At 53.1% G+C, this 15,933-nt stretch overlaps 1 protein-coding gene across 1 annotated transcript; it reads left to right on the top strand.

Moving 5' to 3' along the window:
* Positions 1-3,410: 3,410 nt before the first annotated feature.
* Positions 3,411-15,591, top strand: LOC119846026 (C-type lectin domain family 10 member A-like). The gene is made up of 9 exons (XM_043506863.1): positions 3,411-3,673; positions 5,629-5,754; positions 7,044-7,106; positions 9,301-9,363; positions 9,584-9,646; positions 10,619-10,708; positions 11,389-11,534; positions 11,650-11,756; positions 13,082-15,591. Exons 1-9 carry the CDS (start codon positions 3,583-3,585, stop codon positions 13,227-13,229), a joined length of 897 nt encoding a protein of 298 aa, XP_043362798.1. The 5' UTR covers positions 3,411-3,582; the 3' UTR covers positions 13,230-15,591.
* The last annotated feature ends 342 nt before the right edge of the window (positions 15,592-15,933 follow it).

Raw genomic sequence — 15,933 nt, 5'->3', positions numbered from 1 at the left:
CAGGGCAGATTGAAGAGGCCCTGGAGGTTTTTCGCCTTCCTCTGTAGCATGGGGCATGGGTCACTTGAGGGAGGCTTGTCTGCACCTTGAAGTCTTTAAACCACGATTTGAAGACTTCAATAGCTCAGACATAGGTGAGGTTTTTCGTAGGAGTGGGTGGGTGAGATTCTGTGGCCTGCGCTGTGCAAAAGGTCGGACTAGATGATCAGAATGGTCCCTTCTGATCTTAGTATCTATGAATCTATGAATCTATAAAAAAGGCAGTCAGTTGCAAACCAGCTGTGTGGCGAACAGTGGAGTGGCTAACAGAGGGAGTTTGACTGGGGAAAGCCCACTGAGACTTTTTTATAACAGTCAGACCCATCTGGAACAAAGCACTTCCAATTCACACTTTTCAAACAATCAAGCACATGGACAAACTGACAAACTGGCCCCGCAACAGACACTCAGGGTATGTCTACACTACGAAATTAGGTCGAATTTATAGAAGTCGATTTTTAGGAAGAGATTTTATACAGTCGATTATGTGTTGTCCCCACTAAGCGCATTAAGTCGGCAGGGTGCGTCCACAGTACCGAGGCTAGCGTCGACTTTCGGAGCTTTGCACTGTGAGTAGCTATCCCACAGTTCCTGCAGTCTCCGCTGCCCACTGGAATTCTGGGTTAAGCTCTAAATGCCTGATGGGGCAAAAACATTGTCGCGGATGGTTTGGGGTTTTTTCTTTTCCATGGGTCCAGATGATGAAGATGTCATCAAAACTCTGTCCACATATCTATTCAGGGGACACCATTATAGGGCCTAATCACATCAGCCACACTATTAGAGACTCGTTCACCTGCACATCTACCAGTGTGATATATGCCATCATGTGCCAGCAATGGCCCTCTGCCATGTACATTGGTCAAACTGGACAGTTTCTACGTAAAAGAATAAATGGACACAAATCAGACGTCAAGAATTATAACATTCAAAAACCAGTCGGAGAACACTTCAGTCCCTCCGGTCACTCAATTACAGACCTGAGAGTGGCTATCCCTCAACAAAAAAACTTCAGAAACAGACTCCAAGGAGAGACTGCTGAATTGGAATTAATTTGCAAACTGGATACAATTAATTTAGTCTTGAATAAAGACTGGGAGTGGATAGGTCATTACACAAAGTAAAACTATTTCCCCATGTTATTTCTCCCCCGCACCCCACCCCCCACTGTTCCTCAGATGTTCTTGTTAACTGCTGGAAATGGCCCACCTTGATTATCACCATAAAAGGTTGTCCTCCTTCCCCCCCTTCCTGCTGGTAATAGCTCATCTTAAGTGATCACTCTCCTTACAGTGTGTATGATAAAACCCATTGTTTCACATTCTCTGTGTGTGTATATAAATCTCCCCACTGTATTTCCCACCAAATGCGTCCGATGAAGTGAGCTGTAGCTCACGAAAGCTTACGCTCAAATAAATTTGTTAGTCTGTAAGGTGCCACAAGTACTACTTTTCTTTTTGCGAATACAGACTAACATGGCTGCTACTCTGAAACTAGATGACAAGAAACTTTTTCATCTCTCTCTCTCTGCTGTTTGGACTCTCACAGGGCTGGAACTAGGAAACAGGAGCTAAGATCCCCTGAGTCAACCTGGGTTAGCCCTAACAGACATGCAGTTCTGACAGATTTCTACAACTCTCTCACCTTTTGGAACCACAAAGTGTAACTCATTTGTGTCAGAGTAGCAGCCGTGTTAGTCAGTATTTGCAAAAAGAAAAGGAGGACTTGTGGCACCTTAGAGACTAACAAATTTATTTGAGCATAAGCTTTCGTGAGCTACAGCTCACTTCATCAGATGCATGTTCCCTGCTTTAACTCTCTTATTTTGTTTGTCTAGTTAATAAACCTTATGTTAATTTATTACAGGATTGGCTACAAGCATTGTCTTTGGTATATAATCTAAAGTCCAGCTTGCCTGGCAAGATAGACTGGAATGCCCACAGGGACTGTGACTCCACGAGAAGACTGTTATAGTGCTTCAGGAATTCGCTCTTGTTACGGGGTTAATGAAAGCTAATCATAGAGCATACCACCAGTTTGGGGTCTCTGCCTTGAGGTTGGCACTCAGGGTTGTGAGCCTCTCCAGATAGCACGACAGTAACCATTTGTCTCCAATATTCTCACTCTCGATTATGGAGACAGGCCAGTCCTTGCTTACAGACAGCCCCCCAACCTGAAGCAAATACTCACCAGCAACCACACACCACACAACAGAACCACTAATCCAGGAACCTATCCTAGCAACAAAGCCCGTTGCCAACTCTGTCCACATATCTATTCAGGGGACACCATCATAGGGCCTAATCACATCAGCCACACTATCAGAGGCTCGTTCACCTGCGCATCTACCAATGTGATATATGCCATCATGTGCCAGCAATGCCCCTCTGCCATGTACATTGGTCAAACTGGACAGTCTCTACGTAAAAGAATAAATGGACCCCAATCAGACGTTAAGAATTCTAGCATTCAAAAACCAGTCGGAGAACACTTCAATCTCTTTGATGACTCGATTACAGACCTAAAAGTGGCAATTGTTCAACAAAAAAACTTCAAAAACAGACTCCAAGGAGAGACTGCTGAATTGGAATTAATTTGCAAACTGGATACAATTAACTTAGGCTTGAATAAAGACTGGGAGTGGATGGTTCATTACACAAAGTAAAACTATTTCCCCACGTTTATTCCCCACCCCCCAATGTTTCTCAGACGTCCTTGTCAACTGCTGGAAATGGCCCACCTCGATTATCACTACAAAAGGTCCCTCCTCTCCCCCGCTCTCCTGCTGGTAATAGCTCACCTTAAGTGATCACTCTCCTTACAGTGTGTATGGTAACACCCATTGTTTCATGTTCTCTATGTATATAAATCTATCCACTGTATTTTCCACTGAATGCATCCGATGAAGTGAGCTGTAGCTCACGAAAGCTTATGCTCAAATAAATTTGTTAGTCTCTAAGGTGCCACAAGTCCTCCTTTTCTTTTTGCAAACTTATTCTTGTTTCCACTACAGTAGAACCTCAGAGCAGCTAACCTCACGCCTCATTTGGAACCAGAAGTACGCAGTCAGGAAGCAACAGAGACCATTCCTTTGCTAATGGTTGTGAGATTGCTTCAGCAGCTCGTTCCTTAAGTAGGACGAATTGCATTGGGCCCTGCCCTCTTGAATACATCTAACTTATCGAACTATCCCTTAACCCGATCATTCCTGAGTTGGCTTGTGTTCCTTCGCGCAGTTGTTAATATGAATTGTGCTGAGTATCTGGTCTCCATTAACCTGAAGACTGAAGCAAAATAGGTACTGAGTCACGGTTTGGGCGGTGGGGGGGAGGAGCGTTGTACCCCCTCACATGTTTCCAGGAATGCTGATTATACAAAGGTTCCCAGCCGCTAGGGGAGAAGTGACAGGGACACGGATCTCTGCAGTTCTGAAGAGGGGAAGGATGATTGGGTGCATGTGTTTCCTTTTCAGGGAAAGCTGCTCAGAGGCTCTGGGGCTATAAAACCCACCAGCGCCTGCGGGAGAGGGAGAAGCTCAGAGAGATGGCTTTCGACCGCATTTACCAGAAGTGTGAAGAGTCTGACCGAGTGCAGCTCAAGGAACAAGAGGCAGAAATGGTGGCTGGAAGAGCAGGTAACACCCGGGCTGCAATAGTGGGAGATCCAACCGTCTCTTCCTCCCAATTAGCTGACTCCTTAATAACAGGCCCCGATTCCGCAGCTCTCACACACCACTGAAACCAAGGACTGGGCGGTTTGAGCAAGCTCTGCAGAATCGGGCCCGACATACAGAGCTGTGCAGTGCTCACCCGTGAAGGGGCCCTTGTTCTCTGGAAGGGGATGGGGTGGGAACCGAGCAGGTTTCTACTCTGGGATGTTGCTTTTCAGACATCGCAGCCGAAGGGCGCTGGACAGAACCAGGCTGGACTTCCCAACTTGGTTCAGCAGCATTTTGTCACATGTTTATGTTTGGTGCTTTGGTAGTACAGCAATGAGGGATGTAAAAGTAGATAGATAGTAACTGTATTGGTCCCAGGATGTGTGAGAGACAAAGCGGATGAGGTAATATCTTTTCTTGGACCAATTTCTCTTGGTGAACGGGACAAGCTTTTGAGCTTCACAGAGCTCATCTTCAGGTCTGGGGAAGGTAAACAGAATGTCCAATAGTTCAGTCTGATCACCATCTAGTTTTATTCTTTCAACACTAAAAATTTTATCCGAACTTCATTAAGATCTATCTAGATAGATAGATTAGATTACTTGACGGTTATTGTTTTGTTTGTATTTTTAGTAGCAAGGGGGGATCTGCGTCTCCTGCGGGATTTGCGAGATCTAAGGTTTTTACAGGTGAAAGCGGGATAAAAACACAAGTAACAATGCGGGAGCGGGTGGGCCTGTGTATTGCAGAGCAGGACTAGAGCGGGATTAAAAAAATTGTCCCATGCAGGGCTCTCATACACATCCCAGGTCGTGCCGTCAGCAGCCTTGTCCCCAGTGCCTTTCCTAGGCCCAGAGGTACATGTCCTGCCCGCTGCGTTTCGGCTCCGGAGTCCTGCTGACCAAGCAGCATGCCCCTGGGGTGTGCAATGGGAAGGTGTCGCGTGCTTCCTGTGTAGAAACAATTCTGCATTTACAGCGGATTTTCAGTTCTTTTCTTCCTCTTTTTTATTTTCATGCCTGGGAAGCAAAGGGGGGTGATGGGTGGGATGGGGCTGATGTGGGGGTTGGGGACACAGCTGCTTCCTTCCCCTCCCCAGCCCCCCGCTGACAGGAGCACAGTGGGCTGAGGCTGGGGGGTGGCTGGGGTGCACAGGGCACTGTGCAGGGAACAACTTTCTGAGCCAACGGCTGGTCCCTGCTTGTAGGAGGCTACAGCAGAGGGGACAGCGGCACAGGCCTGGGGGCAGCCTCGCTGGCTGGGGGTCTTCATGGCGCATGAGTCTTTGGCACAATGGGGAGGACTCTTGGGGGACAGTGCTGGGGAAGCTCCGGGCACTGGGAGAGGAGGCCAGGGCAGGGGTACAGGCAGCCATCAAGAGGGGATCACAGGTCGAGCAGGGGATGGGGGGGTGAGGGGGAGAATTACACAGAGACCTGAGCCATGGAGCCGGATGCTGATGGTGGAAGCTAGTCAAAGGGGACAGAGGAGACGGAAGCAGGGCGGAGAGTGAAACACCTGGGAATCCTCACAGCATCTCACATGCACCGCCCAGCATGGTTCTCCGAAGGATCCTTGGGAAAACACAGGGGACTCCCAGGAAATGGGGGTCTCTTACTGCTAGGGTAACAGGAGTGAGGGAAGCCTGAGACGGTGGATGGACTCTAGATGCCCTGGGGATAGAGAGATTAGATAGAATGGGGATGGCTGGATGGAAATACACAAAATCATGTTCCAATTCCTATTTGATGTCCCTCCCAACCTCTGGGTGTGAATTGCCCTGCGGTGCCCAGAGATGCCTGACCCCAGAGGCACGTCCATCACTCTGAGTTAGTGAAGGCAAATAACAGTGACTGCTGATTTCCCTCGTGCCTTCCCCATGGGGCGGGGATTGGTACGCTAACCGCCCCATCTCTGTTGCTCCCTTCCAGGGAGTGCCTGGCTGCAGTTCCCTACGGGCCCGAAGGAGGCGGCAAAGTCCATATTAACCCTTTACGCCCTGCATGCGGTGTTGTTCGTGCTGTGGGCCGTGCTCCTCGCCGTGGCAATTGCAAAGTGTAAGTGTCCCGGAGAGCATTTGGGACTGTGACAGAGGAACAATCCCAGTGGAAAAGCCCCGGGGTGCAATCCCGGTTCCATTAAGTCAATGGTCAAGCTCTCATTGGCTTCAACAAGGCCAAGATATCACCCCACAGGTCCCTCCCAGCCCCAGCCCGTGTCTCTGTCAATGGCCAGCGTGGGATGCTGCAGGGGTTGGGGTATAATCCCCCATAATGCACTTTGCTGTGCCCCAGTACTGCTAATTGTAAGACAAGGCTCATTAAGTCAGGCCACCCGACCTCCAGCTCACAGCAGTGGGGCCGATAGCCACCGACTCATGGGTGCTCCGGGGCTGGAGCTCCCATGGGGAAAAACTAGTAGGTGCTCAGCACCCACCAGCAGCCCCACCAATCAGCTCCTCCCGCTCCCTCCCAGCTGTTCAGCGGCCTGCAGGAGGCACTGGAGGGGGGAGGGGGAGGAGTGGGGGCAAGAGGGGGCGGGGTGGGGGCGGAAGAGGTGGGGTGGGGCCTTGGTGAAAGGGGTGGAGTGAGGGCAGGGCCTGGGTCAGAGAGAAGGTCCAGCAGCCCCAGGGAAATCACATTGTCTGTGCCTCTGTCGGGGCTTCTTCCCAGGGCCCGCAGTCTGAGCAGAGACACACTGGGGTGTGATGCTTGAATGTATCCCCATGTGCCACAAGCTAGTCTGGTTGGGACCCCCTCTGGCAGCTGCTCCACATCGGATGACAGCCCAACTACTACTGCCGGCCAACAGAGCTACTCCTTTAGCTCAAGCAGTTAGAGGTCTTTGCTGCAGGGGTCAGATATTCAAACCCTGCTGATGACACCTGGTGGGAGATTACACACAGCTTCAGCATTGCCATCTGCAGGTGGTTGAATTAAAGGCCCAGCTCCTGGAGTCATGTGACTAGGTGAGACTCTCAGCTTTTATTTTAAAAATGGAGACAGTTTCTAGTTGAAGAGAAAAGCCTGAGAAAGTGACGTGACAATTCAGGAACCAGTAGGCAAGGAAAAGAGATCCAAAATTTATTATTTTTTACAAAGCTCATCATCTTTAAGCTAGTCTCATGGTTTTTTTAACATTTGGGTTTGGCCAGACTGCGCCAGGGCAGGGGTGGCTCAGAGAGGACTGGGAGATTGTCTCCCACAGACACGAGTGAGCAGTGGGAAGCTGGGAAATAGAAATGCAGCATTCCTCCCTGGGCCATGACTCCAAACTGAAAACCCATCCCTACTCTCAGTCCCCCAAAACCATATAAACAACAGCTGACATCTGTCCCTCTTTCTAGACGCAGAGATGTCCAGGGAGCTGGAGCAGATGCGGACTGATCAATCCATGCTCAGAGCCAGTGGTAACAATTCATCTTTCTCCCAGGCGTCTGTTTGTTGGTATTACTGTTGTTACCCCTTTGGCCCAAGGCAAAATCTGAGGCCTTGCCAGGTTTGTTCCTGTGAGGGGGGCAAACGCTGCTCCCAGGCAGGTCTGTTCTCGCTGTGACTTGTTTAGTTACCCGGGGTCCTGTTCTACTGAGCAGGGCAGGAACTAACAGCAGCAGCCAGGTTCCTTGCTCAGAAATCTCCACAGGTGCCCCTCCAGCGAGCTCTGTGCCTGGGGAGCTCTGTCTCCTCTTCCTCTCAGGGTCTCACTCACAGCACCTTCATCCTTCCACCCATGCAGCTGGCAGCCAGTTTCCTAGCACCAGGGTCTGCAACCGTTGACACCCTCAGGCCGGCCCACCTCAGCTCTAATCTGCCATGCAGCCTGGTGCTTTGGGCAGTCTCCTCCATTGTCTGCAGCCATCTCACGGCCTACAGGGGCTTGATTGCTACTCCCACACTTGGCACCCATTGGCTTTAATGAGATCTGTCATTGTCTGTGGATCCCAGACCCACGTGAGGGCGGTCAACAGCACCCTCCAGCATAACACTATTAGGTGTATTACGGTAGCAGCTAGAGGTCCCACTCACAGCCCACACCCCAATTGTGCTGGGCGCAGCACAAATACCGAACAAAACGACAGTCCCTGCCCCCAAATCGCTTCTGACCTAAGTATTAGACAAGGGACAAGAGGTGGAGGCAAACAGATGCAGGAGCACAAGGGAACAGGACATATCAAGCCTCTTATTGTTTTGGTTGCACACCAATTCACTGATTAATGATCTCAGCCTGTTAAGCCTGAGGGAAAGACTCCTATGATCTTGAATGGCATTTGGATCAGGCTTTATTTAGCTAAGAGCCTGTCTGCAGCAGGGAAATGTACACTCTGGTAGCACACAAACCCATGAATGTTATGGCCAGAAGAGACTGTTCAGCGCATCTGTTCTGACCTCCTGCAGAACCCAGGCCAGAGAAGGCCACCCAGCAATTCCATATTGGGTGGTTGAGTATATCAGTGCTTTATGGGAGAGAGGCCCAATCTGTTAAAAGCTCCGAGTGACGGAAAATCCGCCCCGTCGCTGAGACTTTCTCCCGATGGTTAAAAGGTGATGCAAACCTGTTCATGTAGACGTGCTTCGTTGGTGCAAAGCAGGATTCACTCCAGTGGGTCTCACGCTAGTGAATTACAAAAAGGAATGGCACTGTGCAAGCCCCGTGCTGTGTGTCGACACTAGAGATTTGCACCAGGACATGGAGACACTAGTGCAGATTTCCCTAAGCTAGAGGGCTGGTCAGTTCTCTTGCTGTTGTTTGGACAGCATAGAGGTGATGGAAGGCATTCTGCGCCTCCATGCTGTTCTGCCCTGAGCCAAAGCTGCACATTATGAATTAGGATGCCGGTGAGGGACGGGTCTCTGACACCATCCAGCTGTCATGTTTTAGGTCTCCCATCCAGCTTTCCTCGGGTCAAAGTCGAAGAGAGTCTCTCAGGAAAGTTGGCAGGACTTGGGAGCAGATGACCATGCCGCCTGAGAGAGGATTGGGCCACCATCTAGTAGAGCAGGACCTGATTCGTTAGAAAGCAGATCCCTTCGTTCGACTTGCATCCCAGGCATTGGATGCTTTCGATCATTCGAAGACGCTTTGTCTGAATGGTGTCCAATTTCTTGCCAATCTTGACGGTGCTGGGCCACAATTCAGTCCCAAAGGCCCAGATACTGAGCACCGCAGCTCTGTAGAGCCTCAGCTTCATCTCTTGACTTTTCAGGGCATTCCGTTTGCAAAGGATGTTCTTGATGAGGTGCCACATTACTCACTAGTCTAGGGGGGAACCTAACTAATCCCACTAACTGGCTCTCCCCTAGGCAGGGCTGGCCGACGTCCGTGGGTCTGGGGGAATGAGCACAGGGCAGGGAGTCAGGGGGCCCTGAGTTCTAACCTTGCCTCACTGCCTGGCCTGGGGCAATTCACTCCCATCTGGAGCCTTAATGACTATCAGGGCCTGGGGGGTTAAAGCAAATCCACCCGCATGCAGCCTCCTCTGGGGAAGGAAACCAACCCTGGGCGGCCCTCGTGGACCCGCTCTGCTGGAGAACATGGCCCTGCCCCACGTGACCAGTACGGGGGAGAAAGATGGTTCCCAGCTCACCGGGCTCTGTCTCTTCCAGGCTCCGAGATGGCGAAGGAACTGGGGATGCTTCATTTCAATCAATCCGCCATGCACAGCACTGGTACGTACCAGAGTCCTCACAATCCACAGCCCAACGTCCCCTCTATGACTCCCCTGCACCTCTCATCTCACCCCTTTGGCCTTCTTCCCTCCTCCTCCTCCTCACAATCCCCGCTCTACCCCATTCCCCATTCCTGACCAACCTCCACCCCTCTCCACTCCCGCTCAGCCCCGGTCCCCGAGACTCCCCAGGAGTGTGATGGGCTCTGTTTGTCTCTCAGGGGAGGAGCTGGCCAAGGAGCTGAAGAGGCTGCAGTCGGACCAGGCCACGCTGAGAGTGGAAGGTGAGGGCAGGCGGGGGTGTGGAGCAGGGCTCAGGTGGAGGAAGGCCAGGGTGGGGGAACAGCAGCAGGAAGCTGAGATGGGGCTGGAGAATCCCAGCCCTGGGTGACCATGGCCATCTGGGATCCCCCCCACGCCAGTTCCAGCCTGAATGAGCGGCTTTTGTGATTCGTTCCCTGAGATGGAGGCACCTGAGGCAGGAAACTCAGGGCCAAGCCCCACCCTGGCGGACCCCAGTGGGGACGCAGCCAATACCCCCAGAGCCTGCACTCAGGGCTCTGTGTGCACCAGGGGCCGCATTCTGAATGGGGGGAAAGTCGATTAACCCTTTAGTGCCAGGGATTCTCATGCCAGTGTGTTCCCTGTCTGGGCTTCCAGGAACTGTTTGGGCTGGGCTGCTACAGAGAGGCTGTTTCTTGTGCCCCAGAATCGTTTGGGGAAAAGCTGGGAGGAGATGGGGGATGGGGACCCACTGGGGCCGAGGGGAGGCAGGTAGATTCAAGGGCTTGGCAGAAAGAGGAGGCCCAGGTGTAATAAGCTTGGGGTGTTGGGGAGCCAAGGGTAGGAGACTGGGGGGCAGGGCAGTGGGGGAGGGCAGGGCTCCTGCTGGGTTTGGGGAAAGAGAGGGGCCAGGGTGGAGCTAAATAAATTTGACCCTGGTGAAAGGTTGGGCTTCTGCTGGAGTGTTCGGCCAGATCTCCAGTCCCTAATGACTGTATCGGACCGACTGTAACAAGCTCGGTGCCTCCTGCTACTGAGAAAGGGGCCTCATTTCAGTGTCACAACCAGGCCCCGAATCCCGGTCCTTACGGTCTGTACACAGACACACCAGGCCGAGCTGCACACATCCGCGGCTCTGGCTAACTTCTGGCAGCTTTGGACGCACAGAACATGGTGAGTGCCACTCGAGGCTCCCAAACTATTTAAAGGGATGGGACCCCATTCCCATACATGACGGCATATTCTGTTTCCAGTGTCCAGGAATCTGGCCAAAGCGAAACATGACAGAGATGACATCAGGGCCGAGACCTACCATATCCTGGATGCCGCACAGAAAGGGAATGGTGAGATACACGCCAGCCTTGGGTCGCTTTTCACGGCAGGGGGACCGTTTTCTGTTCTGCATCTGTACAGCGCCTGGCACAACGGGGCCTGATTGGGGGGGCCACGGCAGTACAGATAATAACACTGAATAATTCTTAGCCCCTCACGAACATTGGGGGACCTTCATATTCGTTGAAGCCTTAGGGAATGAGGGGTCTGTAGGGGGCAGTCTTCCCTTGCAGTCAGTGCTGAGCGCAATCCCCCACCGCGGTCCTAGGGGGAGCCCTTCCCTCAGCATTATATGAAGGATTGTGCTGAAAGAGTCCGTTTAATGTTTTCAGCAGTGCATTAAGCAAAGTCTCTATTGTATCTACCCATCCATCTCTCTCTTCTCATTAGCTAAGTGTCTAAAAACTTGCTGGCAAGCTGAGAGAGTAAATATTGATTTGTTCCATCGGGAAGTGACTCAGAATTTCCTCCACATTTAGAGGATGCATAAAATGGGTGAATAATATTCTCCCAGGGACCTTACAGCTATGCCCTTGCTGAAATGCTTTCCTGGGGCAGGGCCTCCTTGAAGGAAGCTCCTGCGGTACCTGGCAGCTGCTGAAAGCATTCACTGGGGTTATCCAGGGTGGGGAGCCCCTCCCGCCCATACCGCCCGAGTCACGTGCTGACTCTGCAGTGTTCTCTCTGGCAGGCACTTCCCAGTGCCAGCCTGGCTGGGAGCAGTACCGAGGGAGGTGCTACCTTTTCTCCTCGGCTGCCCAGGGCTGGCCGGTGGCCAGAAGGACCTGTTTGAGCCAGACTGCTGATCTGGTGGTGATCAACGATCAAACGGAGCAGGTACGACCCTCCGGCCCCTTCCTTGGGTAAAATGCACCCATGCAGAGGGCCACCATGAGGCCTAGCTTATGCTCCAGTTCTAACCACCCAATCCTCTGTGTTGTCCCCTCTCTAGAATTACTTGGCCATTAAAGCTGATTCTGTTCGTCACTGGATCGGCTTCACAGACCAAGGGACTGAAGGTGTCTGGCATTGGGTGGACAATACTCCTGCGGCATTTACGTAAGCATGGGGCGATCCTCTGCTCTCCCCTTCCTGCCCCTGGCCTTCCCCAGCTGCCCCTGCTCCTGCAGGCGCTTTCCACCTCAGTAGCTCCAAGGCTGAGGCCTAGGACAGCACCACTCAGGTTTGATTTCGTGCCCTGACGACTGACCGACTCAAGCCTTTATCAGTCCCCCGGAGGTCACTGGTTCGAATCTGGCCCAGGTCTGTAGCGACTACCTGGCGTTGCTGCTGGGTGCCCTCTGTATGAAATGAGCTTGCTGGGTCTCAGCCCAGTTCCCAGTGGGAAAGGCATCCACAGATCACACTGGTGGCTTGTCGGCCATCACAGCTGAGGGGCCAAGGACTGAATGGGCCAAGGGGACGGAGCGCCCCTCTCAGCCTACAGAGGGGTCTCTCCAAGGCAGGGCAGGTCTGAGACACCATGGCAAGGAGAAGTTTGTGCTTCCATAGCCTTTGTAGGTGGCAGCTTCGACCACTGATAATGTGACATCCTCCACTGCATGGGTGTGAACTGAGGGCCTGTAACAGTAACGTCCTGGCCCAGTGGTTTGAGCCCTGGCTAGGCTCAGTAGTGCTGGCTTCCATTCCCGACTGTGCTGCTGGCCTGCTGGGTGGCCTTGGGCAAGTCACTGCCCCACTCTGTGCCTCAGTTTCCCCTTTGCAAAATGGCCAAATCATGCTTTGTAAAGTGTTTTTCTCTTCCCTGTTGAAAGGTACGATCTCCAAGCTAGGCGTTATTGAGCCAAAGGAGCAGCTCCATTAACTGGTAGTAGGTTGTTATCCTCTAGTGGCCCAGTAACGAGGCCTGCTCTGCTAGCAGGTGACACTTTCCCCAGGCCTGTGTTCATTTGGATAATTCAAAATAAAAAAATCTGTCTGTTTGTGGGGGGAATTTAATGAACCCTTGAGTTTTGGGGTGAAAATGCCACAAACCCCCATTCAGGGAGAGGGCAGCCTGCCTTCCTTGGAAGTCATGTTGTTCCCTCCTTTTTCCTGAGACCGCCCTTTATGCAGCTCTGGTGCCATCAAGGGGCCATAAAGGTAACGTAATCTCCCCCACACACACTTGCCCAGGGCTCAAGGGCCTGAAGAAGAGCAGAAAAGCCTCATACATAGGGGTGGGGCTGGAGCACAGCTGGGCTTTGGCTATTTTTGGCTGCCCACAACGCCGCAGGGGCCTGAACATAAGTTAGACCAACCCTGAGGCTGCTCTAGCTTATGCTGAGGGGGGACCCGGTTACCAGATAGCACATAGATGGGAGCATCTCAGCCAGAACCAGTGGCCCAGGGGCTTAAGGGCTCTTCTCTTCCTTCCCTTTCAGGTTTTGGGCCACAGGGGAGCCCAATAACATGTACAGTTTTCACATAAGAGATGAGGACTGCGCCCACCTGCATGAGGACGGACGGTGGAATGACGAGCCCTGCAACTTGCGCTACAGGTGGATCTGCGAAAAAGCTGCTTATGTCTAAATGGCCGGAGTCCTGCCTTTGCTCTGAGCACTGGCTGAAATGTACCCTGGCCCCTGAGGCCTGTGAACCATTCCAGCCCCACACCAGTCCATTAGGGTTGCCAGCTTTGAAATCACACAAAACTGAACACCCTTGCCCTGCCTCAGCCCTGAGGCCCCACTCACACAATCCCACCCCCCATTGCTCTCTCTCCCCTCCCTCACGCACTTTCACAGGGCTGGGCAGGGGCTGGGGTGCAGGAGGGGGTGAGGGCTCCGGCTGAGGGTGTGGGCTCCAGGCTGGGGCCGAGGTATTCAGAATGTGGGAGGGGACTCAGGGCTGGGGCAGGGGATTGGAGTGCAGAAGGGGGTGCAGGCTCTGGGTGGGGGTGCGAGCTCCAGGCTGTGGCCGAGGGGGTTGGGGTTCGGGAGTGGGTGCGGGCTTCGGTTGGAGGTGTGGGCTCTGGGGTGGGACCAGGGAGGAGTGATTTGGGGTGCAGGAGGGGGATCAGGGCTAGGAGAGGGGGCTGGGGTGAAGGAAGTGGTGTGCGGGATCTGGGAGGAAGTTTGGATGCGGGAGGGGGTTTGGGGTGCGGGCTTCTGCCAAGCAGCGCTTGCTTCAGGAGGCTCCCAGAAGTATCCAGCATGTCTGGCCCCAGGCAAAGGGGCAGGAGGCTCAGCATGCTGCCTGCACATGTGGGCACAATCCTCGCAGCTCCTGGCAAATGGGACCTGTGGAGCTGGTGCTCAGGGCGGGGGCAGTGCCCCTACACCTAGGAGCTGGATATGCTGGCCGCTTCCAGGAGCCACATGGAGTCAGGGCAGGCAGGGAGCCTGCCTTTGCCCCACTGTGCCACAGTCTGGACTTTTAGCGGCCTGGTCAGTGGTGTTGACTGGAGCCGCCAGGGTCCCTTTTCAACCGGGCGTTCCACTCAAAAACCAGACACGTGGCAACCCTACAGCCCAGAGGGCTCGTGTGCTCCCTCTCCATACAGGGGCGAATTTCTCCCGCGGCGGCCACCCACCAGAGATGCTCCACGCTCTGCCAGTGCCACCCTGCCCCCCATTCACCACTGCTTCATGTTTACAAACTTGCTGTTCGCAGTGCAAGCCCCTTCTCCCCTGCAATCCCTGCCGCCTGCATCCGGCCCCCATGTCTCCTGCCCACTCTGAACGCCCATCGCTGTGTGAACCCAGCGATGCCTGTTTTGGTGCCATATGGGGGAGGAGGCAGCTGGGGGCAGTGGTTAAAACGGGGGGGCTGGGAGTCAGGTCTCAGCTCTAGGTGGCTGCTCCCCGCTGTGCTCTGCCGACCCTGCTGTGAAATGGGGTGAGAATGCCTCCTCCAACCGTGGGCGGGGCAGGCTGGCGAATAGAGGCTTTAGACCCACCTTGAGATGCTTGTGTGGTTGTGGCCATGTAAGTGGAGAGGGCCTTCAGTGCTACATAGGGTGTGGAGGGCGACCCTGTGCGGAATACAGCTACCTTGGACTCAGAACATGTGCTGGTGTAAACTGACTCGTTTCTTTGTGTAATTCTGGGTGTGCACTCACCAGAGGGCTGAGATGTACATACACACACACACACAGCTGGGCTGTGCTGGGACCGCAGGAGGTCTCTTCTCCTCTGCAGCCAGAGGCTGGTGGCAGCCCCATGATCTTCTGGGAGCCACTGGGGATCACACTGGGCTGAAGTGGAATAAAAATGGTGCCTAGTTCTCATGCTGGGCCTTGCCCAGGGGTGAGAAGGGATAACAGTCTCAATCCCTCTATCCCGACATGATTCTGGGAGCTGAGGCCCTAGCCATGGGCTTGTAGCACCTACGCCTTCATCCAGCCATGGGCCTCATATAGGGGGAGGATTAGGAGGAACAGGCCAACAGCCACACTGGGTCAGACCAATGGTCCACCTAGCCCAGTGTCCTGTCTCTGACAGTGGTAAGTGTCCGATGCTTCTGGCAGGTGGAGGTTTAGGGACACCCAGAGCATGGGGTTGCGTCCCTGAGCATCTTGGCTAATAGCCATTGCTGGACCTATCCTCCAGGAACTTATCTCATTTTTCTTTGAACCTGTGTGACAGGGTCAGGCCAGATGGCTACAGGAGAGTAATAGAAGGCAGATATATTAGCCCCAGGTTAAGTAGGTCCCTTTGCCCTGGGTAAGGTAACAGGGAAGGTTCCAGAACAATCAGGAACCTTCTGGAGACAATTAAGACAGACAGGCTGCTTAGAACACCTGCAGCCAATCAAGAAGCTGCTAGAATCAATTAAGGCAGTCTAATCAGGGCACCTGGGTTTAAAAAGGAGCTCACTTCAGTTTGTGGTGTGCATGTAAGAAGCTGGGAGCAAGAGGCACTAGGAGCTGAGAGTGAGAGTGAGAGTGAGAGTGAGAGTGAGAGTGAGAGTGAGAGTGAGAGTGAGAGTGAGAGTGAGGACTGTTGGAGGACTGGGGGGTACAAGCATTATCGGACACCAGGAGGAAGGTCCTGTGGTGAGGATAAAGAAGGGGTTGGGAGGAGGCCATGGGGAAGTAGCCCAGGGAGTTGTAGCCGTTGCACAGCTGTTCCAGGAAGCACTCTAGACAGCTGCTTTCCACAGGGCCCTGGGCTGGAACCCGGAGTAGAGGGTGGGCCCAGGTTCCCCCCAAATTCTAATCTGTCCTCATACAGAAGCTGTTCCAGCTCCTTAATAATTTTCATTGACCTTCTCTGCATCTTTTCCAATTCTA

This window comes from Dermochelys coriacea, chromosome 20 (genome assembly GCF_009764565.3).
Source record: "Dermochelys coriacea isolate rDerCor1 chromosome 20, rDerCor1.pri.v4, whole genome shotgun sequence".
NCBI classification, from domain to species: Eukaryota; Metazoa; Chordata; order Testudines; family Dermochelyidae; genus Dermochelys; species Dermochelys coriacea.
The sequence above is the reverse complement of the archived record's forward strand: the minus strand, read 5'-3'. Positions and strand labels throughout refer to the sequence as shown.